This window comes from Sorex fumeus, unplaced genomic scaffold (assembly GCF_029834395.1).
Source record: "Sorex fumeus unplaced genomic scaffold, SorFum_2.1 ptg000014l, whole genome shotgun sequence".
NCBI classification, from domain to species: Eukaryota; Metazoa; Chordata; class Mammalia; order Eulipotyphla; family Soricidae; genus Sorex; species Sorex fumeus.
In genome coordinates, this window is record NW_026606071.1 from 27,439,810 (window position 1) to 27,466,924 (window position 27,115).

General features: G+C 39.0%; 1 protein-coding gene across 3 annotated transcripts in view; it reads left to right on the forward strand.

The window, feature by feature from the left end:
• The first annotated feature begins 2,975 nt into the window (after window positions 1–2,975).
• Window positions 2,976–27,115, forward strand: part of UNC80 (unc-80 homolog, NALCN channel complex subunit) — a 255,397-nt gene continuing 231,257 nt past the window's right edge. For all 3 annotated transcript variants that reach the window (XM_056111839.1, XM_056111840.1, XM_056111841.1), the window contains exons 1-7: window positions 2,976–3,222; window positions 4,265–4,313; window positions 8,616–8,772; window positions 9,665–9,966; window positions 18,977–19,100; window positions 20,465–20,541; window positions 24,836–24,975. In XM_056111839.1, the coding sequence (XP_055967814.1) occupies window positions 3,131–3,222; window positions 4,265–4,313; window positions 8,616–8,772; window positions 9,665–9,966; window positions 18,977–19,100; window positions 20,465–20,541; window positions 24,836–24,975 (941 nt within the window). In that variant the 5' untranslated portion in view covers window positions 2,976–3,130. The remainder of the gene's footprint in view (window positions 3,223–4,264; window positions 4,314–8,615; window positions 8,773–9,664; window positions 9,967–18,976; window positions 19,101–20,464; window positions 20,542–24,835; window positions 24,976–27,115) is intronic.

Consider the following 27,115-nt stretch of genomic DNA (forward strand, 5'->3'; position numbering starts at 1 on the left):
TATCATGTTAAGCAAAATGAAAGAGCGGGATAGACACAGAAAGATTGCATTCATCTGGGGAACATAAAGCAACAAAAAGGGAGACTAACACCCAGGAATGGCTGAGATTAGTACCAGGAATTTTGCTCCATGAATGGAAGGCCAGCCACACGTTCTAGGTGAAAAGGAAGCTCAGATAGAGAAGAGAGCACCAAATGAAGGGTGTTGTGAGGACCCTCCCAGGGTGGGAGAAGCATGCTAAAAGTAGTCTATAGACCAAACATGATTGCCACTCAATGCCTCTCTTGCAAAACACAGTACCCAAAAGAAGAGAGAGAGAACACAGGGAAATACCCTGCCACAGAGGCAGGATGGGAGGGGGGGGGGGGAGATGGGGGGGGGGATGCTGGGACCCGTGGTGATGGATGACGGGCACTGGTGGAGGGATGGGCACTTGATCATTGTATAACTGAAACCCAAGCACAAAATTTGTAAGCCTATAACTGTACCTCATGGTGTTTCACTAATAAAAAAAGAAAAAAAAAGACTGAGATAAGGGGCTGGAGCTATAGCACAGCGGGTAGGGCATTTGCCTTGCATGCAGCTGACCCAGGTTCGATTGCCAGCATCCCATATGATCCCCTGAGTACAGCCAGGAGTAATGCCTGAGTGCATGATCCAGGAGTAACCCCTGTGCATTGCCCTGTGTGACCCAAAAACCAAAAAATAAAAGAGTGAGATAAAAAGATGGATAGATAGTACATAGGTCTTTTGGAAATGAAACTTCTTTATGATATAATAATGGATACATGACATTGCCAAAATCTAATGCAAAGTGAACACTAACATAAGGTATAAATTTTATAATAATGTATCTACTATTATTTCATCAATAGTAGCAAAGGCACCCATCAATGCAAGTTGTTAATAGTAGTAGTAACTAAACTGGAAGAGAGAGAATATATGAGAAGTCTCTATACTCTATAATTTCTCTGTATATATAAAACTTTTTTAAGAAATAAAGTTTTAATAATAAAAATTTAAAGCTATAAGAAACTTTATATAAATCATATCACATCGGTATCTAAATTCATTAAATAATTCAGAAGAGTATATATATATATATCAGAAATGGGAATCTACTTTTCCTTCTATTTTTTATTAGGTTGTAATTTGCAAATTTGTATCCTGTCTTCCAAATAACTCTTTTCTTTATATACCTATATTCCCTTGAAGTCCTGAATCCTTATGAACAGGAATCTGTTCAAAGCATAGGATATGGCACATAAAATGGACTCAATAAATATGCATGAAATGCACTGTAGTTAAGACTCTGCCTTGCCTCATTTCAAGATTCATTTTAAAAGACTTCAAGATATTAAATGAAAAATTTATTATGACTAAAAATATCACTATGTGCCATATAGTTGTCTTGATATGGAATATTCACACATGAAATTAATCATGCATGAAATATTTCTCTGTTGGGACTAAGACCTGGGGTCTAATTCTCCATTTCATGGGTACACCAGTAATTTTGTTCAAAAAACTCTCCTGAATATGTTCATTTGTTTGGAGAAAGTTGGATTCACACCCATGGTTTTTCTAGAATATCAAGGCTGGAGTATTGATCAAGTTAGGGTCTGCAATCCATCAGTATGACACTGCACTTGTCAGCTTGCTTGACTCATTCAAGTCTACTCAGTGCTTCCACAGTCAGTGTTGTATGCTGAGGCTCATCTAGGACATGGTACTGGAAAACTGGAACCATGGGAGGCTGAAATCCAGTCACCACTTCAGTGTCCTTCCATTTCCTCTTCATCTTCTTACACTTGTGCTACTTTTCCCTATTGTGTGATAGTTTTGACGTATCACTTCTAATCTTTAGAAAGACAAGCCGGAAGACTTTTTAAACTATATTTTACCCAAAAGTTCTAGAGAGGTAATAAACAAGCTCATGTGCAGTGGTGGCAGGGTTCAAACCAAATTCTATCAGCTTCCTACAAGACAATGCGATTTCTCCTTTTCTGTGCTGGGACTCTTCTCACTAAGGTCATGAATAATAAGCTGTGGAACTTCATTTTTATTACACAGCCCCTTTTCACACAATCTAAGATGCATTTGAAACTGCCCTCTGACATTCTTGAAATTTCCCAGTCCTTTGGTGACAGACTGCTTCACTTAACCCTCCCTCTATTTGTTTTGCTACTAGATAAGACATTGGGGAGGCACCCAACTATATATAGGCATTTAACAGTGACAACTGAAGGGAAACAGACAGATCTTGAGGGGAAGGAACAAGATCCCCCAAATGCACTAATGGACTATAATAAACATTTCCTCCCAGCGCATTCAAACGACCTTCCTCAACTTGTAATTAGCAGATTCCCACTCCTGGTTAGTTGGGGGGGGGGGGGGGGGGGGGACAATTCTTCTCTGACAGTTGTGTGTGGAGGGGGGAGGGATGAAAAAAATTTTTTTAGAAAAAAAGCAAGGTCAGTTTCTTGCATTTACCATTTTCACACGAATGGTTCTCGCAGTTTCACATGCGAGAACTTTGCAGCTCTCTGCCTGGCTTGCACTTGGAACCGTTTGCCGGTGCCCTCTCTGCTACCCCCACCCGAGGGTGGACTCCCGACCTCCTCGCTTGGAAGTGCGAATGATGCCAGGAGGGTTAGTGACTGCTCTGCGGTTCCCGGGAGCTCCTCCTCCGCAGACCGTGACAGTTCGAGGTTGGCAGGCCGGACGGGGGCCAGTCCCGGGGGGCGGCGGCGGCGGCGGTTCGAGGAGGGGTGGCCGCGGAGGGGGCCTGCGGGCGAGGCGCCCCGGGCGGCGCGGGCCGCTGTCCACAGTGGGTGGTGCTGAAAGCAGGGCGCGGGGGCGGCGCGGCGGCCGGCTCCTGCCCGCGCCCCCCTCCTCGCTCGGCGGCGGCTCCAGCCCTCCCCTCCTCCCGCAGCCATGTTCCACGCGCGAGGAGGGGCGGGGGAAGGGGCGCGGGCAGGGGGATCGGGGCGGAGAGAGCCTCGGGGAAGGAGGGGATGAGAGTTGGGGAGAGCGGCGCGGGGAGGAGGCGGCGGCGGCGGCGGCGGCGGCGGCGGCGAGCGAGGAGCCAGCGCCGGGGCCAGCGGTCCAACTGCCCGGAGCCACCATCATGGTGAAGAGGAAGAGCTCCGAAGGCCAGGAGCAGGACAGCGGCCGCGGCATCCCGCTGCCCATCCAGACCTTCCTGTGGCGCCAAACCAGGTGAGGGGCGCAAGGAGGAGGCGCGCGGCGGGCCGCCCGGGGTTGGGGGCGCTCCCGGGGACCGCCCCGGTACCCACGCCGTGGCCAAGTGCCGCTTGCCGCCGAGGCCGCGCCGCTGCCTGCCTGCCTGCCTGCCTGCAAGCTCCCTCTCTCTGGGGGCTGAGAAGCAACCCCTCTGCACCCACGGAGAAACACGCATTGCCCCAAAGGAAAAAAAAAATATGTCAGTGAAGTTTGACGACAAGCAGATTGGCAGTTGTCGACTAAATGTATACATTATTTGAGGGGTGGCAGTGCAGAGCCCAGGGAAGAGGGGGCGGGGAACCAGGGAAGCTAATTATGACTGGTTGTGCTCCTGCGTCCAATCCCCCCCCCCCCCCCCCAATCTCCTGCTGTAATTCCAGCCCCGGTGACCTGTTGTTTTTCCAGCTCTGGTTTGGCAAATAGCTGCTATTCCCACTTGTTAACCATTTTTGCTCAGGCAATGCACTCTTCCTGGTTAAAGCCAATGAAGAGAATGATTTGGGATGAGATTTCCCCCCCTCACCCCCTTCAAAGGTCTGAAACCTGTTTCAATAAACGGAAAACAAAATCTCCATTATTATTAATAGTCATTTTTACTGTTACTCCTCTCTTCGACGTTTTAGAAAATTATCAGAAAAGAATTTAGATTATGGAAATCATGACCCGTGAGCTATGTTTGGTGTTTTTTGTTTGTTTGTTTGTTTTGATTTTAGTTTTTAATATGATCGTACACTTGAGTAATGCACCACTTTTGAGGGTTGGTGATTTGGAATCTGATTAAGAAAAAAGTCTTCAGAATAAGAGTGGATGTAGAAATATGGTATAGAAACACATTTCTCTCATATATGTACCAACGAGCAAATGTAAAAGCAAATTTCATCAGCTGATCAGCAGCAGCTGGTAAACAAGCTCTAGGGAGGCATGCAATTTGAGTTGAAATTGAAAAATAATATGTCTTATGGATGTTCTAATGATTCGTCTATCTATGTTTAAAACGAATATCCCTTTTCCATTTCAGTGCATTTTTGAGGCCTAAACTTGGGAAGCAATATGAAGCCTCTTGTGTGGTATGTGATTTTCATCATTTAATCATTCCTTCCATATCTAGTGTGGTAATTCAATTTCGTTGAACCCCAAGAAAGTCATTAAATCATACTAACTACATCTATCACGTCACTAGACACATATCATTAAGAGACTATGTTTCAAGCACAGTTCTAGATGATAGGATAAAGTAATAATCACAATAAAATGTTATAGTATAGAGGTTCCCAAGTTTATTTGTTGTGCTGTGTCTTTTTTGGAAAAAAATGTGTCCACTAGGAAATCTTTCTTCCAGTGAAAAAAAAACCAGAAAATCAGGAAGCACCCCTAAATGCAACCAAGGCTTCTCCTCACCCCTCTGGATTGTACCTGCTGCCCACAACCCAGAGCAATGTTGTATATGACGGGAAGTTGTTAAAGAGTTTGCAGTCTTTAGGAGGAGGACTGGCAACATATAAATAAAATGCTCAGCAAGCCAAAAGTGATTTCTTAAAATGAAGAAAATTAAGCAAGAAAGGAGATGAAGGAGCTCTAGGGGGGACAGAGGATCATTTTCAAAGTAATGGGTGTGATAGGATTTGATTACTAATGTGACCCTTGGTGGAAACTTGAACAGAAAGTGGAACTGTGGAGGGAAAGCAGAATGAACAGCAAATCTAAAGAACTTCCACTCAGATTGGGGAGAGATAGCAAAGTGGAGAGGGTAGAGAGGTAACAGAGAACCTGCTGGTGGGGGGACTTGCAGGATGAGTATAACAAGTAAAATCACTAATCAAAAAATCAGCACTGCTGCTTATTGGGAGTTCATAAGGTAGATTCCGTGAATGCAAGTCTGAAAGTGATACAAAATAATCATGAAACTACTGACTTTGATACATACAAAATAGACTTTATTATCTATATATTCAATAGGAGCCCCATATCACTACAGATTCTTATTTTACAAATTAATAATTACAAGTTGTTATTAATAATAACTAATAACAAATTAATAACAGAAAATATGAAATCATAAAAATATCAAAATGGGATTTTTAAAGACTTTGTTCATACTTGGAATTCACATAAAGCTCTTTGAATGTTATAACCTTAAAGTGGATGACTACTTATTTCTATATTACCTTAGATGTTTGTCAGTGACTCTCTCTTTCTCCCTGAAATTTGTTTTCAGTATCTTCTGTCCTTCAAGATTATGAAAAGATATTTTAGAAATCTCTATCTGATATAAACTTTTTTAGTGGAATTTGTTGTGTTTAGCTCAAGTTAGAGTAATTTAACATGGAGCATCTCTAAGTCTTTCTTATCTGCCGTGCCTATAATTACACTAGTCTAAAAGAAACCTAACAGAATTTTCTCTGTTCTTGGCAAAGATATGTCTGACATTTTTTGAATGTAGTCACACTATCAAAAAAACTACATTGCATTCATAGCTAGCTGTCTATCTAGAAAAAAATTAGAACCTATTTCCAGGGTATAATTTTTGTATTTTTTATAACTACAAAAATTTATATTAGTAGCACATAAGAAGAAATGGCATTGGCTAGAGAGATAATATAGTGGGTAAGTTGCTTGCCTTGCATGCAGCCCAACCTGGGTTTGAGTCCCAGCTCTACATATGGCCCTGTAAGTACCTCCAAGAGTGTTCCCTGAGCACAAAGCCCATAGTAATCCATGGGCACCAAAAAGTGTAGCTTCAAAGTAAACAAATGTAAAACAGCTGCCCCCACAAACAAGACATGACATTACTTGGTTCACTAGGTGAGAAAAAATATATATCATTTTCTTAAATGCATTCATACTTGGCTTTGAGGTCGTACTTGGCAGTGCATAGCACTTACTCCTGGCTCTGATCTCAGGATCCACTTCCAGTGGTGCTCAGGAGACCATGATGAAGTTCTGGGAATTGAAGTCAGGTGGACCACATCAAGGCAACATCCTACCTGCTATACTATTGTTCTTGTCCCAAGACAAGACAATTTATAATCTGCCAATTCAAACTTGTTTACTCTTTAATGAATTCTTGGAGCTCCAAGTGCTAAGTAATTTTAAAGTATTTATATCTGCCTTTATTTTGTTTAAAAAAATTCTTTATGATTATACTCTTTACCAAAATCTCAGCATGCCTTTCATCATTAAAGTGAATTATTTTCTTTTTTTGAATCAACAAGTAATTATTTCCTTTAGAAAATCTTTGTTCTAACTTATCACTGTATCACTGCCATCCTGTTGTTCATCGATTTCCTCTAGCAGGCACCAGTAACGTCTCCTTCGTCCTAGCCCTGAGATTTTAGAAAGTGCCACATTGGAGGCTCTTTCAGGGTCAGGAGAATGAGACTTATCATTGTTACTGGGTTTTGGCATATCGAATATGTCGCAGGGAGCTTGCCAGACTCTGCCATGTGGGCAGGATACTCTCAGTAGCCTGCCGGGTTCTCTGAGAGTGATAACTACACAATAAGATCTTGTTTTTATAGTCTTTGGTCTTGGCCATTGATGGGATTATACGGTGCCATGGAGGGGCAGTTGGTGGGTACAACTGTTTAGCTACTGGAAGATGGGGGATCTGGGTGGAGGACACCCAGACCCGCTCTGAGCAGGCTTGGAGATCTCAACCCTGGGTCCCACATACCTGGGTTTTTCTGCTGGTTCCTTCATGCATTAGGCTCCTCCAAGCATGTGGAGAGTGGTCTTAAGCATGGCTGTGGCTGGATTTCAGAGGTCTTCAGATGCTGGGGCTCTGCTCGTGTGGGGAGGGCAACTCAAACTGTCCCCCTTCAAGGGGCCTCGGTAAGTACAGGCAAGCGTGGCCTGGAGATTCTAACTTATATTATTTTAAATTCCAATAATACCAAAATACAGCTTGAGCACTGTTGACTGGTATCACCATCAAAATTTTCTTGCTCACTATAGGTATCATATGGCAAATTTAACTTCTATTCATACAAGTTAAATGTTTATAAAATATATTCTAGTATTTTATTTGTAGCTATGCTTTCCAAAGATATAGCTTTATACATCTTTCCTGCCATCAAAAAAGAGAGAAAGAAATTATAGAAATGATCCCTGAAAGTATGAGACTAATACCCAAGAACAGTAGAAACAAGGACCAAGAGGATTGGTCCATGGTTGGAATCCTACCTCAAGTGCTGAGAAAAAAGGCAGTTGGGTTAGAGAAAGGACCACTATGACCATGACAGTGGGAAATGATCACTCTTGATAAATTATGGCTAAAAATAGGTAAAGGAATAAACAGGATAACCTCTCAGTATCTATATTACAAATCATAATGCCCAGAAGGAGAGAGAGAGAGACAGAGAGAAAGAGAGAGAGCAAGAGACAGAGACAGAGACAGAGACAGAGAGACAGACTGACTGACTGATTGACAAATACAAAGACACAGAGATAGAGACAGACAGACAGACAGACAGACAGACAGAGGGAGAGAGAAGGAAAGTGCCTGCAATAGAGCCAGGCTTTGTTTGTGTGTGTGTGGGGGGGGGGGGCGGGGTGGAAACGGGAGACATTGGTGGTGGGAAAAGTACACAGGTGGAGGGACGGGTGTTGGAACACTGTATGACTAAAACCCAACTCTGAACAGCTTTGTAACTGTGTATCTCACAGTGATTCCATTTTTAAAAAAGAAAAAAAAGAGAGAGGAGAGAACTGAGTAGCTAAACTTGTTTTGGCTTGCATCACTTATGGAAAGTATCTCTGGCTAGATCAGAATATTTAGAAAAAGAAAACAAAATAATGGAGTATTGCCTTCTCTTCTTTTATATTTATTTTTCTTTATTAAGCATATTTACAAGGTATTTTTATGGTTTCATGCAATAGGTAAGAAATGTCTTATACCAAGTCATATGAAATAACTTGAAGACTCCAAAGTCATATTTCTTGAAAGAATAATGTCTTTTTTGACACATGTTGAACACTGATATAAATTTCATTCCTCAAGAGACTTTCATAAAAGATTTTACTTCCGTCTGTAACTGTAAGCATCCCACTGAATGAGTCAGCAGCATTTTATAAAACAATTCTTAGAATTTCATGAATTAAAGTTTTTGTCCTTTGAGGTTTATTCTAGAGGAAATAAAAATTGTGTGTACCTTTATACCCTATACTTTAGATTAAAATATAAAAATGGCTAGATAATAGAAAATTATCATTGACTTATTGTTTGTCAACATATAAAATAAAAGGTAATATAAGAGCACTATATAAAGAATGACCCAGTAGTTTGTGTTTTTAAGTGCCTTATATGTCCATTTTTCCTGCAAATCTGAATCTTCAGTTCCTTATGTTATTTTTCCTTCTGTTGTCTACAGTCTTTTGAACGTGTATTGGTAGAAAACAAGCTTCATGGCCTCTCTCCAGCCCTCTCTGAAGCCATCCAGAGCATTTCCAGATGGGAGCTGGTGCAAGCTGCTTTGCCTCACGTCCTGCACTGCACTGCAACTCTGCTTTCAAACAGAAACAAGCTAGGTTAGTGCTTCTGCATTCTTTCTTCAGTAAAAACAATTGTCCTTTGTGTTCAGCATTCATAATAACAACATCTATTGGATAATTACTGTTTCCCAGGCACTGTGCACTCATTTTCTTTTAATGCTCACAGAACCCCTTTTTTCTTTCAATGCTCTCAGAACACCATGTGAGATGGTGCTACTATTATCTTTATTTTATCCTTGAGTTACCGCTCTCATTTAAAATATTAAATTTTCCAAGTATGTGTGAATATATTCTCCTTTTGAACATTAAAGTAGCATAGACAAGCTGAACATAGTTAAATGTTTCTCCTTTGCCCTCCCAATTTCTAAAGCATTCACTTTCACTTTATTGTATGATATGTCTTGCATATACATGGACTCTTTCTTTTTTAGGTTATTTTTCAGGTTGCTTTCATCACATATCAAAATGACCTAGCCATCTACTCCATTTTAGTGAACATGCACTCCTTCATTTGGTTGCCCCCTCTCTCCTCTGTCCCAGTCATTTGGGTCTCTGCTCAAATGATGTGATACCAAGAAGATTTTTCTGATGGCTCTAAATCAGAGTAGTCCTCATCTGAGAATATACCTTAATCACTATGTTGCCTAATCGCAAATATATGTTGATATCTGACTTAAAACATATGACACATATAAGTTATCCTATTACAGCAGGATATTCTGTAGGAGCTGCAGCCAGTTATAAAGAGACCCCAAACATGAATGAACCTCTTTTGCAGTCATAAAACAAAGAGAAAAATGCTTTTTTCTTCCAGTAAAAAAAAAAAATCTCAGACCAAAACTAGGTGTTCATCCAAGATTGAATGTTAATATCCATTGTTCTGGTCACAGAGTTTGTTCTAACTTGGCTGTGTGATTGTCCCCTGCAGGCCACCAGGATAAATTAGGTGTCGCTGAAACAAAGCTCCTTCACACCCTCCACTGGATGCTCTTAGAAGCCCCTCAAGACTGCAACAGTGAGCGGTTTGGGGGCACAGACCGAGGCTCGAGCTGGGGTGGCAGCAGTAGTGCTTTCATCCATCAGGTTGAAAACCAGGGTTCTCCCGTGCAGCCTTGCCAAAGCAGCTCCAACGATGAAGAAGAAAACAGCCGAAGAAAAATCTTCCAGAACTCAATGGCTACTGTGGAGCTCTTTGTGTTTCTGTTTGCTCCTCTGGTGCACAGAATCAAGGTAAGCAGAAACCTAGTGTTAGGCTGAGGTGGGATAGAAGTGAGATGAGGGTGGGAAGCCTCAAGTGCTTTCCCATGGTTGGTTGTCGTGTTTTCTCAGCTATGATTGCAAACCAAGATGTAAACAGCTTTATTTCTACACTCATTTTTCACACTTTGTTTTGTTTGTTTTGGGGTCACTCCCAGCAATACTCAGGGGTTACTCCTGACTCTGTACTCAGGAGTCACTCCTGGAGAGCTCAGTGGGTCATATGGTGTACTGGGAATTGAACCCAAGGTGACTGCATGCAAGGCAAACACCTTGCTCTTCTTCTCTCATATTTTCCACACATTTTAACTAAGATGCTCCACCGTACATTTAATTTAGCTATGTAAAAACTTCAATAGTTTTAAGTCTGCCCCAAGACGCTGCCTAATATACCAAGAATAACATATCATGGTAAGTACCACTGGCGGTTTAAACTCCTCTTTTGAACCATCAATGTTCAATCAAATCAACACTGTTTATACTCCCAATAATACCATCAAGAAATATTTTCATAAGTTAAAGACTTAAAATTATCATCTTCAGTAAATTGAAAAAATATATATGGAGAGAGAGAAAGGAGATAGAAAGAGAGAGAGAGAGAGAGAGAGAGAGAGAGAGAGAGAGAGAGAGAGAGAGAGAGAGAGAATAAAACCCAGAGATTAGTATTTCTCACCCTTGACCCTGTTGGCCTTTGTTACTGGGTGGTGAGTTGTATGTTGTAAGATGTTAGTAATATCTTTTTCTATCTACTAAATCTCAATAACATCTGACTCTATCAACAACAAATGACTACAGAGCTTGTCAAATTTCCTCAATAGGTAGAGAGAATTGTTACTGTGTTTGGCATTTGTGCAAGCGAGATATTCTCAGTAGCTTGCTGGGCTCTCTGAGAGGGGCGGAGGAATCAAACTTGGGTCGGCCATGTAGGCCACGTGCAAGACAAATGTCCTACCCGCTGTGCTATCTTGCCCGCACTTCAAAGCCTGGCAAGCTCCCTGTGACATAGCCAGTGGATGTGCCAAAACACAGTAACAACAAGTATCACAATGGAGACATTGCTGGGCCCGCTCGAGCAAATCAATGAACAATGGGAGGACAGTGCAGTGCAGTGCAGGTAGAGAGAAGATGTTCACCTCCCCCTCCCCCCATATTGAGGACCACTGCCCTTGATTTTCCAATTGCCTGGTGACTGTCAGATCCTGTTTAACTGTAGCTTCCTTTTCTGTACTGTAGTCATGAAAAACGCATCTCTGCAGTAGTACTGGTAAATGTGCTTTTCTCCTTATTGCTTCTTTGCATTTCTCCTTTAAATCTCCAACTCCAGATCAAGACAACTTTTCCTACCCCAGGAGATATACATGTTCCTTGGAAGGTTGCACACAACCATCCAGTGTATTCGTGCTAGGAATAGAGCTCAGTGACAATACTCATATGTGAGAGACCTGGGTTCAGTCCCTCTCTCTGAAAAAAAAAAAAAAACGCAGAATGTCCAGACTGGTGTGTCAACAAAAATAGAGTCATGTTGTCTCACATGTCAGTCTTTGCTTGACTTTACTCACTGGAGCTCATACTTAGTGGTCACACAGTCAGCGTTTTATGTTAAGGCTCAGATGTGGATACTGCTAAAGGCATGGGAGGCTGAAACCCAGTACATGTATGGTCACATGCTTCTATTCATCCTCCTCATCTTTTTACATTTGTACTGCTCTTCTCTATTGGAGTTTTCACATAACATTTCTAATCTGTGCTGCCACAAGCAGGGAGAGGGTATCTTTGTCTTTATTTTTTTCCCAAGAGGAATTGAGAACTAGAGAGGAAATAAACTCATACATAATTGTGGCATGATTCAAATTAAATTCCATCTGCTTCCTTCAAAACTAATTTCCCCATTTCTGGAACTGTTTTCACTAAGGTTATGAATAATCTCTGAGCTGTGGAACCTTTTATTTTTCAGTCCGCATTTCACTATGCCCATGATGCATTTGAAACTACCCCAAATTCTTCTTGACATTTTATGATCCTTTTGGTGACAACACATGCTGCCACCCTCTTTGCATCCTCTGTGACTTCTTTCTCTTCCATGAGTTGGTTTCCTGACTGCTTGAATATTTCAGTTCTTCACAGTTGCATCCTGGACATTCTGCTTTTTTCACTTTGTCTTCTCTTTGGAAGACTCTCTTTCATTTGTTTACCATTTGAGTCTTATAGGCTAGTGTACATTTGTTTGCCTTTTGTGTCTTATAGGCTAGATAGGCTAATTCTATCTTAAAATTAGAATCCTGGTGGTAGGGGTTGTGTTGTGATACATATTTGAAAAGGAGAACATACAACATATACAGTGTTGCAAACTAATGATAATGAACTTATTCCCTCTTCTGGATTTAAAACCATATTACCTTCCTACCTGCACCTAAATGGTGATCCATTAGCATTTCAAATGGTCCCTGGAATGGATCCTTGTCCCCATATTTTATATCTCATATAATAAAACCATTCACATAAAGTTGAAAAGTATGCATTCTTTCATTAGATTCTTCATCCCTGAACATTTACTAATCAAACAATCTTCATTTTGTCTCCCATTTCTCAAATTTGCTACAACTTCTTCCCTACTTAAGATGCGTCACACCTACCCTTCTACCTAGAAATTTTGTATTGTCTTTTTTTTGCTTTTGCTTTTTGGGTCACACCCAGTGATGCTCAAGGGTTACTCCTGGCTCTTCACTCAGGAATTACTCCTGGAAGTGCTCATAGGGACCATATGGAATGCTGGGAATCGAACCCAGGTCAGCCGTGTGCAAGGCAAATGCCCTACCCTCTGTGTTATTGCTCCAGCCCCTACTTATTCTTTCTGACTTTATTCAAGTTTCATTCTCCTTCGACCTCTATTTCTAGGGCATGATAGTCATATTTTATACTATTTTAATAACAAATTTATCATGTCATTGTATGTTTATACCTACCACCAGATTCTGTTTGTTTTAAACATAGAAATTATCATCATGGTTTAGGTAACTAACATAGTGGCAGTATTTGGTAGGTATTTAATTAAGATTTATTTTATTTTTATTTTTAAACCACTTTTATTAGGTACTGGGATTTGCAATGTTAGTACACATACTTTTCATTTATACACCACTCAGACACTATACTCAATATCGGAGATCCCACTTCCCTCCCCCATTGTCAAGTACGCCCTTCTCAGTGCCTACCACATAGGCTCAGTTCTACTGACAAAAGTTTCAATTCTGATGACTTTGACCATTTGCCGTTTCCTTACTATATTTCATTTTTAATCTCATATTTGGGATAGGTCCTTTTATTTATTTATTTATTTTTGTGGAGGTGATGACACTTACATACACATAGGTGAATGGAGCTAAACTCCTAGAATTCTACAGAATAGTAAATCAATAAATTGATAAAGTAAAAAACCACTTTTCAAAAGCTATATATTATGGGTTATAAATTTTAAAAATATTATGAGTAATTCTGTGCTAATAAATTTTGAGATTTACTTGTTTGCATGAAAGATAAATTCAACAAATGTAAGATTAATAAAATTGAAGATAATTAAGGAAAATTTAAGGGGAGAATCTGAATATGCCTATAGAAGTATAAAAGTGTGTGTTATTCTAAGGGAATGTTGGTTTTACACTAGAAAATATTTTGTAGATACTGCTTAGTATCTGCATTAATAAGAAAAGCAATTTAGTAAAATGTCTATGAAAATGTCTTTGTAAAATAAAAACATTTGATCAGATATATAACATTCAATATAAATTGTAGGATAACATTATTTTTGTCCTTCTTGCATAGCCTCAGGTAGTTTAGGTTTATTGGGTTGCTCCCATCACAGTGCTCCCATTCCTCTGTGTTTATTTGTAACTTATTTTTTTGTGCTCTGTTGACTTGTAAACACTGTTTTTCTCTTCTCTGTAAGTCCTTTGCATAGTTTATTCAGAGAAGTGTCCTTTTTGTATGGACACAAGAAGACAATATATGCTATTGTTTTGTGACATGACTCTCAGTGATATTTTCCTCCTGGGCAGCTGGTCTCTTTTATATTTATTTATTTATTTATTTTATTTTTTAAATTTTTATTAGTGAAACGCCATGAGGTACAATTGTAGACTTATAAATTTTTAAACTTGGGTTTCAGTTAAACAATGATCAAGTACCCTTTCCTCCACCAGTGCCCATTTTCCACCAACACGGGTCCCAGTATCCCTCCCACCCCCATGCCTCCCATCCCACCCTGCCTCTGTGGCAGGGCATTCCCTTTTGTTCTCTCTCTCTCCTTTTGGGTGTTGTGGTTTGCAAAGGAGGCATCGAGTGGCAATCATGTTTGATCTATAGTCTACTTTCGGCAGCTGTTCTCTTGACCTAGCTTCAGCTGCCCTTACTTCCTGAGGCCCCCACCCCCCAAAGCAAGGTCCCAATGAGGGACTGGATGGAACCAGGGCAAGCAGTAAGCTATGTGCTACCCTGGCATCAAGATGGTCCTGGCCAAAGAGCCATAATACTTAACGATAAGAGCTTGGTCATGGACAAATGCTGTCATGATCCAAAAAGTAATAACTAGATTTAGTCCCTGCTAGGGTTAGGAATGATTAATCTGGCCTGAGCTCTGTAATCTGAGTCTGTGGCAAGATGTTCCCAGGAGAGCTGCCCTACATGCCTCATTGTATCTCTTACTGTGTCCATACAAAAATAACTAGTATTAAGATGTTGATAGAGTTATTGGACTGAGGAAAGGAGAAAAACACCTTAGGAGTTATTTTGCCCTTGGGCAGTCAGGAAGGACTTTGAAATAACCCCTAGGTGGTATTTCTGCCTTTGAGCCTGATAAGCAGTCAGGAAGGGCTTTTTTTATGTTTATTTTGCTACTGCACTGGATGCAGTGTCAGCCCAGAGTGCTTGGGGAATTGAAGTGACAAGAGAGCTGGAGAGAAGGAGAGAGCTGGAGAGATGAGAGAGAGGCAGGGCAGCAAGATGGAGTGCCCAGAGACTAGCAAGGGGGACAGAGGGAGAAGAATGTAGAAGAAAGAGGAGCGGGCATGTGGAAAGAGAGAGCCCAGGATGCGAGATGGAACATGGAAAGATGAGTGGGAGAGACAAGAGGAGACAGGAATGAGGGAAGTGTGAGACTAGAATGGGGGGCTCAAAGAGACTGGGGTAGGTCCGTGGGGAGAATGGAATGAATAGCATCTGATCAATCAACCAGCTTTGCCCTTGTTTCCTCCTCCGTCTGCCCCATGGCCCAGGCTACACTGGCTGGGCGAGCGGCTTGGGCCCTCCTGAATGCGGGTGGCTAGGGTAAGAGCCATCGGGGCCTTCCCGGCCACCCCTAAAGAGTTTATACAATAAACAAAATGTTAATTTGTTATTGCAAATGGATTTTATATACAAAATAGGAATAAGCAAACTTTTCTTACTCTAGTGGAAAGCAACCGTAAGCATAATGAGTGAATGTTATACTCGATGCCAAGTGCTGAGTCTTGCCTCTTAAAAAAGTTCCTTTAGTTCAAGACAAATGGACAATGGTTGGAAGCCTGCCTCAAGGGCTGGTGCAGAGGGCAGTCAGGATAGAGATGCGATCATTATGACAATAATGGTTGGATAGGACCACTCAGAATGGGAGATGTGTGCTGAAAGTGGATAAAGGACCAAACATGATGGCCTCTCAGTATCTGTATTGAAAACCATAATGCATAAAAGGAGAGAGAGAGAGAGAGAGAGAGAGAGAGAGAGAGAGAGAGAGAGACTAGGAGAGAAAGAGAAAGAGAAAGAGAAAGAGAAAGAGAGAGAGAGAGAGAGAGAGAAAAGTGCCTGCTATTCTATCATAGAGGCAGACTGTGTGTGTATGTGTGTGTGTGTGTGTGTGTGTGTGTGGGATAACAGGAGGGGTGTGTGGGATATTGGTGGGGGAAAATGTACACTGGTGGAGGGATGGATGTTGGAACATTGTATGACTGAAACTCATCATGAAAGCTTTGTAACTGTATCTCATGGTGATTCAAAAAGGAAAAAAGTGGGGAAAAGTTCCTTAAATGCTTATTGCAAGACTAGTTTCAAGGTTATAGATTTCTCAGTAGTTGCCTGGCCCTGAAGCTCTGAATTGTGTCTTCATATCTGAATGATAATCTAGGTGGAGAGGGTATTCTTAGTAATGTCTTCAGCTTATTCAGTTTTGTACTACATCCATCCCTCTATTCTCTTCTGGTTCAGAGTCTCATTTGATAGATCTGCTATGATTTTTTTTTGGCTTTCCTCCATATGTAGTTCTTTCTTGGATCTTGCTGCTTTCAATATTGGGTCTCTGTCTTCAAATTCTGTCATTTTAAGTGCAGTAATGCCTTTGAGTTTTCCTATTTGAATTTATTTTTATTGCAATCCTTTGGGCCTCATGGGTCTGGGTGGCTGTATTCCTTAACTTTGGAATTCTTATTCCAAAGTTCTTCCATAAATTCCATAAATTCTTATCTATTATTTCTTCATTAAATTTGGCTTCCTCTTCTTCAAGAACTCTGATGAGTATTATGTTTTCCTTTTGAACTCATCCAGTGGTTTTTGTGGCAAGCTGTTTAATTCTTTATCAACTATTTTTCTCCTCTGTTGTTATCTACTGATTTCCTCTGTCTCATCTAGAGTACTTTGCTCTTTTCCTCAGTTGTTGTTAATCTGCTTGTCAGAACTTTTTCATAATATCACTTACCATACTTCTCATTTTTTCAAAAGCACTCATACTTTCCTGTGCTTTGCTGACTACCTATCATTTCTTTGAGCTTATTAAACATCTTTAAAATAGTGTCAATAAAGTCATTGTCTGAGGATCTACTGAGCTGGTTGAATCTTCTGTGTTATTGTTTGCTCATTGAGGTTGGTGAGCTTCACAAGTGTCTTCCACACTGTTTTTGCTCTCATCTTGCTGTGTTGAAGATAAATATTTGTAATTTTCCTCCTGAGACTCTCTGAGGAATGAGGCTGAGAATCGCTCTTTTTCTTCCCTGCCCATCTTTACCCAGTGATAGGATATATTACTGTGAACAGAGTGAATTTGATGATGAGCAGTCAGGAGATATGGCACTGGATCCATTGTTACGACAGATAAGTATAAAGCTTGCTGATCCTACTGGAAGGGGTGGGGCAGCTACTTGCCACCATTCCAAAAAGGCCTCAAATTGTCAAAGGTTCAAAAGCTGTGGAGCTGAGCCTATAAGAATGTCAAGGGTTATCTCTGAGTTATTCCTTCTTATCTGAATGATAATCTAGGTGGATACTAGATGACCTCACTGATGTGTGTCATGTAGAGTAACAAAACAAGGGAACAGACACTATTAATTGCGGACAAACCCTTGACCTTCAAATGCTAAGATTATCTAGTTATTGGATACTCTCTCCTTGACTTTAGTCCTGTCTGTCAGTTTATTAATCTATCTTAAGGTATAGTGACACTTCAAACTTTATATCCCCCATTTTTCTCCTTCATCTTGCCCATCTTAATCACTCAGAAGCAAGACATATTTAAAGTGTAATGTCACAGGGCTAGAGCAATAATACAGAGGATAGAAAATTTGCCTTGCAAGCAGCAGACTGGGTTCAATCCATGACATTGCATATGGTCCCCCAAGAATAATTCCTGAGTGCAGAGCCAGGAGTAACCAAGAGCATCACAAGGTGTGCTCTAAAACAATAACAAAAAACATTAAAATGTAATCTTACAATGTCCTATACTTGTATTACATAACACATTGTTAAGTTTTAAACATATATGTTTTGTAAAAATTATATGAAAATAAAGCAGAGAATGAGCTCCCCGGAAGAAACTTAAATTATAGATTAATTGAATGGTTGTGGTTGATAAAGCCAGCTCAATTCTACAAGTATTTATTGAATACCTCTTCTGCTCCCAACCCCTTATGCTGTATTAAGTATGTGATGATTCCAGCAGCTGCAAGGAGGCAGGTCGCCTAACATGTCTTTGCTTTCAAGGAACTAAACATTGTTAAAAAAGGGAATATTGGTGGTAGGGAATGTGCACTGGTGGAGAGATGGGTGTTTGATCATTGTGTGATTGTAACCCAAACTTCAAACTTCATGTAACTAGCTTGTAACTATCTCATGGTGATTCAATAAAATAAAATAAAGTAAATAAATAAATAAATAAAAGACTATAGGATCTGAGAAAAATATATAAAAAAGGCATTTGAGAAAAAACTTAAAAATCAATAAGAAATACATGAAGAGGTGGGTAGAAGAAAAATAAAAGTAAACTCAAAAAAAAAGAAGGCAACTATAAAATGATACTTTACAAAATCCAAAATATATGCTCATGATTCCTTGAAAAGCAAGGACAAGAGGTGGACTGACGAATAGAAAATTAAAGCAGTTTTTATTTGAGGATACTGCATTAAGAGAGAAAAAATGATTATGCAATTAATCAAATAAAAGAGATAATAATGGGACTGGAACAGGAGTAGCGGGTAGAGTGTTTGCCTTGCATGCAGCCGACCTGGGTTCAATCCCCATCATCCCATATGGTCCCCCAAGTACCGCCAGGAGTAATTCTGAGTGCATGAACCAGGAGTAACCCCTGTGCATCACCGGGTGTGACCCCCTTCGAATTCCCCCCCCCTAAAAAAAGGGATAATAATAACCACAAATCCCTTGAAATGAAAAAAAATTGATCACTGCTATCACAAAATGGTAATTGTGTGTTTCATGCTTTACCTGAAATTGCATTTTAATTGATTATTTTGCTTAAAGCAGACCACCATGAGTTCCATAGTAATTCTGGTCCTAGAAACATTGGTTTATTGGTTTGTTCTAGAAAAATGAATTTGAGTGATGAAAGAAGGTATGCAAGAAAGCAGTCCACTTTGAAATAATCTTGTCAGTGTTATTAATTCTCGCCGTGACCTTTCCCTTTTAACCGGTTCTTAGACATCAACTACTAGGTGTATGTCATTTCTTTCTGTAGGAGTCTGATCTCACATTTCGGCTAGCCAGTGGGCTTGTAATATGGCAACCCATGTGGGAGCACAGACAGCCCGAAGTCTCTGGCTTCACAGCACTGGTGAAGCCCATCAGGAATATCATTACAGGTTAGTCATTTGGACACAATGGGATGTTTTTAGCCAACTCCCTCACATGCAGGAGTGAGGGTTGTGGGATAATTTTTTCATAAGGAGAAAAAAGAAAGAACATTTATTCAAGGAGTTACCTAGGTATTCTTGATACAGAGCTTATTCACATGAAAAGAAACTCCAAACCAGTGATACATGTCTTATGTTGTATTACTAGATAAACCATTTTAAACTTCTGGGGGCTTAGTTACACATCTATAAAATGGGTCTTCAACTTTAACTTTATTTATCCAGGTATACTTCACTTTTCACCTACACGAGTACCTATTTTTGCCAACCAAATGAATTCAGATGGGCAAGCTAGCTTTCTTGAAGCAAAAGATGGAAAGTGAAATAGCTTTCACCATTTGGCAGTGATCATGGTAGAGGCAGCTTCTCCTGAGTAGTTTAGGATGATATTAAAGCACAGACCCTGGAACCAGGTTATCCAAGCTGGAATATTCATGGAAGGGTCAAGTGACCTTGAGCAAATTAAAATATTAAAATATCTGGAGCCAGAACGATCATGCAGCTTGCAGGGGCACTTGTCTTACACAAAGCTGAATGGGGGTTGATTCCCAACACCACTTCTGTTCCTCTGAGCCCCATCAGGAGTACCTTCTGAGCGCAGAACCAGAAGTAAGCCCTGAGTACCACCAGGTATGGCCTCAAAACAGAAAAAAAAACCAAAAACAAATCAATGCCTTTATTTTTATCTGTAAAATAGCCCTAATAATATACTGTTATGAGATTGTTGTAAGGGTTAACTAAGTTGTTATATATAAAATATTTATACCAGAATTTGGTCAGGTATTAGGTACTATATTGATGCCAATCATTTTTTTGTGTGTCATCAGTTCTTTTGAAAAAATAAATAAATATTTTATTCTTTAATTAGCATTTTTGTTTTTAAGAATTTTTGCCATAGGTACTAAAAAGGGTCTTAAAATGTGTATACAGAATAATTGGACACAATACTTAATCACTCAGTTATTCCAGGGGGCAAATAATTTAAATGCAATATAAACCTTCTATGGTTGCATGTAAGACTTCACTTTTGTAGAATTAAGACTAGATTTACTTAAAATAACTAAGAATATAATGATAAAACTATCATGAATAATATACTTTTTATCAATTTTCTAGTATTTTAACTTATGTCATATTGAAAAAAAGGTCTACTTTGATAATGTGGAAAATTGAAAGTTTTTAACTATCTGATTTCTCTTATGTGATATTAAGTATATTATTTCAAGGTAAGAGTTTATGTAAAAGTGATACAGATTTGTGCAACAAAAGCAACTCATTATAATATTTGGAATGGAATTTTTTCATGTTTGCAGCTAAGAGAAGCTCTCCTTCTTCTAACAGTCAAAGTCAGACCTGTGAATCCCTCAATCAGGACACAAGACCCCAAGAGGTGAGTTTATTGTAATCATACAATAATGGAGGTTATCTGTTGAATATACTATTGTCTAAAGGATGATACAAATTCTAGAATGATAGTTTACTTGCAGATAATTTTCTCTTTTCTGAATATGAAACTTAAAAGAGTCTCAGATGTTCTGTCAAATATGGAGAATGATTTCATCCACCTCTTAAAGGTTTTGGGGTGCTTAAACAAGATAGCACATGACTATTGATTTATTTCAGTGGCCAGTAATAAGTTCTATGTTTTACTTGTTTTTTTGTTTTGTTTTGTTTTGAGGCCACACTTGGTGGTTCTCAGGTCTTACTTTTGCTTCTATGTTTAAGAATCACTCTTGAAGGTGCTCAGGGGATCATAAGCAGTGCCAGGTATTCAATCTGCAAGACAAATAAATTGAGTAGGTTTTCTGCTTAATGTAATATCTCTCCAGTCCAATAACATCACTGTTTTATTTTAGTGTATACTTTGTAACACAAAACAAATGTTAGTCAACATTGTTTATCCCATATAAATTATTATCTCTCCGTCAATTATTAAATCTCTTAAATTTATTAGGCTATCCTTATACAGCTAGTATAGTGGTACAGTGGTAGTGAGGATGGAGGAAGGAGTAGAATGGGAGCATAAATTACAGTCCTCCACCTTAAAGGAATCTAAAGTGTAATGAGAATGAAAACTAATCCACATAAAAGAGAAAGGCCTAATAAAACAATTTAGCATAAGTTTGCCATGCATTATTGGTTAAAAAAGTAAGAAATGAAGGTCAGGATAGTTCAAAGACATGTTGGAATGTATAGTGCCATTAACTGAAAATCATATTAGATGATTTCCTTTCACTTCCAATTAAATGCATGCAATACATGGAATGCTATCTTCCATCAAATTTGAATCCTCTTGCTAACTGATGCATTATTGCTAGTAGTATCTTTTTCTCCCTAAAAATGGAAAAATGTGGAGTTATGTTAAATTTATTGTCTGTTGAACAATTTGCTAACTAATGCACAGATTAACATGCTTTTTTTATCTATTGCAAAATTTATCTTTTCTAAAATACTTTTTATTTTCACTTTCACCATTTAAAAAATCCAGTGTGTTTGGTGATCATTGACTTTTTATTCTCTCCCTGCCTGGTAGAGTACTTGATATGGTTGACATTTTTGTTGCAGCATAAATTCGGTTACTTCCAACACCTAAATTTGCAGATTAAGGCTCAATGGCTTAGGAAAATATGCCAAGAGATAATTAAGCACTCCTTTATGAAATAAAGAGAAGTTATTCTATGAAAAACTTCCTATGACAACTCTAAGTTGAAATTTTTAATGTGAGAAATATTAGGAATACTTTCACTAGAATATTTCACTTATATTTTTCTTGTTACTCATAGTGTGTCTGAATTAGTAAAAGATAGACTTTTTAATAAGTACAAAATTAAAAGTGCTCACTGATAAAATGGTTCCTATTTTAATTAACAAGATTTTCTTCTTATGAATTGGACATATAAAATAACAATGTGCTGACTGGTAACATCTCAGATATAATAAAATTCAAATCTCAATATTTTTTGTTTGATTTCCTTCTGAATCATATTGTCTTATTTTCGATTTGTTGCTCAGATGTCCTCTTTGTTTTCTATGACCACATCTGCCCTTTAAACTCAGGTCCTGGTAACTAGACTGTAGATTGAACCGCCTAATTGAATTTTCTACTTCTAACCTCTTCTGCCTCTCATAAATACCACCTAATGATGCCTGACTAATCTATCTAATGTATCATTTATTCATTACCTTATCATTCCACTGAACTTATGTACAAGGCACAAGATAAGTCTTAGTCCTTGGAGCCTCTAATGGACTCTGATTGTGACCGTATCTCAAAGTCAGATTCCCCTTTCAGTTTCATCAGGTCTTCTACCACCTGGCATCATTCTTCTTAAATGACCTTGATTATCCCTAATTTAATTGCTGCTTTTATAATTCATAAGTATACTGTTTAGCCTTTGAATCTTTGCTCAGGATATTTTTTCTCCTTGGAATGTTCTCTTTAGGAAATTTTTTAGGGAACTTTGCCTAAATTTTCCTTGCGTTAAGAACCAACTAATATCTTGACTTCCTGTTTACATCTAATTTCTCCAAATCTGCATTTATTGATATGGTAAGCACTGTGTCTATGTAGCTATTAAATAATTTGAAATTTGGATAGTCTAAATTGAGGTGTTTTCTAAAGCTAATATATAATATGTATACTACTGAGGGTTTCCTGGCAAATGTAAGGCAGAGAATCTACATGCTAGGACCACCGCAACTATTAAGGCAATCCTGACAGCTCTGTGGCTAAGTATGCACAGGACAAAAGGGCCATGAAATAGCTCAGTGGATTAGGAAGAGCCCAAGGCAAGTGTGTAGTATGAGCTGAATGCCTGGTGCTGCACTTGTGCCTCTGTGACCTGACCACACCCAGCTCTGTGGTCTCTGGGGAGGCAAGATAAAACTAAATAAATAAAATACATCTATATTTTAAAGCTAGTATGAAATATATAAACACTTCATTGTGTTTTTATCACTGTATCACTGTCGTCCCGTTGTTCATCAATTTGCTCAAGCGGGCACCAGTAACATGTCCATTCGTCCCAACCCTGAGATTTTAGCAGCCTCTTCTTACTCATCTTTCCCAATGCTGCTGTATTGGAAGATTTTTCAGGGTCAGGGGAATGAGACCCATTATTGTTACTGTTTTTGGCACATTGAATACGCCAGAGATAGCTTGCCAGGCTCTGCCGTGCAGGCGGGATACTCTCTGTAGCTTGCCTGGCTCTCTGAGAGAGCCTGCTTTGGGGGCAGAGGTTTTTATATTGGTACATATTGAAATAATAACTTGGGGTTAAATAGACTATATTAGTAAAATGAATGCTATTTCTTTTCAGCATTTAAAAAAATCACCTTCATGGCTCATAATTACAACTTGGACTACATTTTTCTTAAGTCTGCCACTCTAATCTATAATCACTTGGTTTAAATTTAACTGTTAGCTCTTAAATTTTTAGTTCAGGTTTGTTGGATATTATTTTTATCACCTATGAACATGAGTGTGCTCATACTAAGGGATTCTTGTTTCAGGTCAGAAGAAAACTTTTTTCATGACCTTTCTAGCTGTATTTGATTTTCCATGCCTTGTGCTTGAACAATATTCTTTTATATTACATATGATCATTGAATTGCTATAGACAAAATACTGTTATAGACTTTAGGATCTTTATACTAGAGTGAAGAATTTTATATCCGTTACCTACGGGAAAATAAAATACCTCATAGTACCTCAGTGAAATTACATCTGTCAACTAGATGTGATGAAAATGAGTTACTTTCTAAAAGATTACATTTGTACTTAGGAATCAGAACAAGGTCATTTTATACAATTGAAAAAAATTATAATACATCTCTCCTCTGATGGAAAAGCTGAAATCTGCATTTTCATCTCATGTTCAGCTTTATATTTAATTAGCTCTCAGTAAGCTGGGAATTATTTGCAGCTTCATATATTTATCCAGCTCCTCTTCATTTTGGTGCATCTTTGAAGGATTCATGGTTTGTAGCTCTTCTCCCATAGATACTGGGTATAGGGATGAAAAAAATAAAAGCAACAAGGACAAAAAGAATATGGAAGTATTTACCTTCATGCTTAGAATGGCTTAGTACTCTCTAGAATTTTATTTTATTTTCCTCTTATGTTAAGGGCCAAGTCCCTTATCTATGAAAATGTATTAGCTGAACTGCAATACTTCAATTCAAAATAAAATGCTTTTATTGTAGAGAGAGTGCAGGGGAAAGGCATGTGTCAAACTCCAGTTTGAATCCCCACCACCATATTTGGTCCCCTTAGCACTGCCAGGAGTGATTGCTGAGCATAGTCAAGAGTAAACCTTGAGCACTGTGTGGTGTGACCCCTCCCTAAATATAATAATAGTAATAATATAAATAAAGAACAAGTTATATATCATGATAGCTAATTCTAGAGTATATACCTGGATGCTGGAGTGATAGCACAGCGGGTAGGGCGTTCGCCTTACAAGCGGCCAACATGGTCGACCCGAGTTCGATTCCTCTGCCCCTCTCGGAGAGCCCGGCAAGCTACCGAGAGTATTCGATATGCCAGACACAGTAACAACAAAGTCTCCAATGGAGACGTTACTGGGCCCGCTCGAGCAAATCGATGATCAACGGGAGGGCCTTATACCTGGATGGAAAAAAATGAAAAGCAAGCACTAATTTACTATCTTTACCTTCAAAAGGGACTCCAGGTTGTTTGTGAAACATTCCAGTCACATTCCATCTCGCCCAAGGCCACCATATCTGGCTGCCACAGAGGGAACTCCTTTGATGGAAGTCTGTCATCCCAAACTTCCCAGGAGAGAGGACCTTCACATTCCAGGTACATACTTGTAATGAGAGAGACAAAAATATAATCCCAGTGACCAAAAGCAATAGATGCCTTTTCAGCTACATGTATATCCTCTGTTCCTTAAAATGTGTAAGTGCATAATATGTGTATATTACTTATATACGTATCCTTAGTCAAGGTGGAATTAGATTATACAATTTCAGAAATGTGTTATGAATAACTCATTTAAACATATAGTGGAAGTGGGAAGATATACCTGATTTCATGAACGATTTGGTTAGCTACCATTTTAAATTCACAAATGATCTTAACAGAAGTTTGTAGTACAGTATAAACTGATGTGCTTTAAAACACAAGAGTATACTATATGAGCAGTGTGCTGTATTAAACTGTTGTTTCTGAAGTAGGGCGTTTGCTTTGCATGCAGCCTGCTCGGCAGAGCCAGGTTCGATTCCTCCACCCCTCTCGGAGAGCCCGGCAAGCTACCGAGAGTATCTCAATATGCCAAACACAGTAACAACAAGTCTCACAATGGAGACGTTACTGGGCCCACTCGAGCAAATTGATGAACAACGGGAGGACCGTGACCGTGACCGTAGACATCCTAATGCTGCCTCTAGTAACCTGTGCACACACTGAATTGGCATGCAAATACCATTCCAGGAATACACATTCTTACTCCATTCTTCCTACTTTCTGCTGAATTGGAAGCTTAGATTACTGAGATTTCCCTTTGTACTAAGCTAGAAATTGTATCTAAGGGGCCAGGGTCCTTGAGACCATTGGCATGTTCCTACTTTCTAATGAGGTTACTGGGGGCAGGAGGAGCAGTACAGCTGATAGTGTTCTTCCTTTTCACTTGACCTACCTGGGTTTGATTTCCTGGTCCCTGAAATCTACTAGAAGTAAGCCTTGAGCATAGAACCAGGAGTAAGCCCTAAGCACAGGCAGGTGTGGGCTCCACCCTACCTTACTCCCCACCGAAAAAACAAAAACGTAAAGATTTCTAGTCAAATGAAATTACTATTTCATAGTTTCCCAAACTATTTTGGCCTACTGCTCTCTTTTCAGAAATAAAATTGCTCAGTGGCCTCACTCCACCCCCACAACATCCAGGATACTGCCACTGTTCCTCTGGATGGTTCTAGTTCTTATGAGTGAGGGGGTAGAGTGTCATCCATATTGGGAAAGGCTGGAGTAGATAGTATTTGAAAAGGAGGAATTTAAAAATTAATATTATTGAGGTGTTTTATATATCATAAAAATTGCATATTTCAAGTTCACAGTATTTTAGTAATTTTTATATTTAAACTATTAACAATTTTAGAAAACAAAATTGTACAACTATCAGTATAATTCAGTTTTAGAACATTTGTATTACCCTAAAATATTCCAGTGCCTATTTCAGTCAGTCCTATTGCCACATCTTTCATCAGATCATCACTTAATAATTGCCTTCTGTCATATATAGTTGTATTTCTATACACTTCAAATAAATGGAGTCATACCATATTTGTTCTTCCACATCTGGTTTCTTTCATTAAGCATAATGTTTTTTTGAGATTCAGCCACATCACATTATTGAAAATAGTTCATTTCTTTTATTGCTTACTAGTATTCTGCTATATGGATAGATTTTTTTAATTCATCATTTGAGAGATATTTGTTTTTATTTTTCAACTTTTTTTTCTATTGTAAATAATGCTACTATAAACATGCACTTACATGCTTTTGGGTTGGCATATGTTTTAGATTCTTTAAGTAGATACTGAGGAATGAAAGTGCTGGGACATATGGTAAATTCATGTTTAATTTTTATGTATATTATTATTGAGGTAACATGGTTTAATCTTAATGTTTATGCTTTGGGTATACAATATTAATTCAATACAACCATCACCAAAGTGCCAAAAACCATCCCTCACTATCCCTAAGTCCTTTCTCATCTTCTCCATCCTTCTTGTGTTCCTTGGTAACCTCAATTTTATTGTTATAGTCCAAGTGTCTGTTATCATTACACACTATCCATTCCTTTACTTTGTTTCTTTATGTATTATATATGAGTGAGATTATATGGCATGTGTCCTTTACCATCTGATTTACTTTGCTTAACATGACCCCCTATTGTGCCATCCAAGTTGTAGCAAAAGACAGTTTCAACTATCCTTAT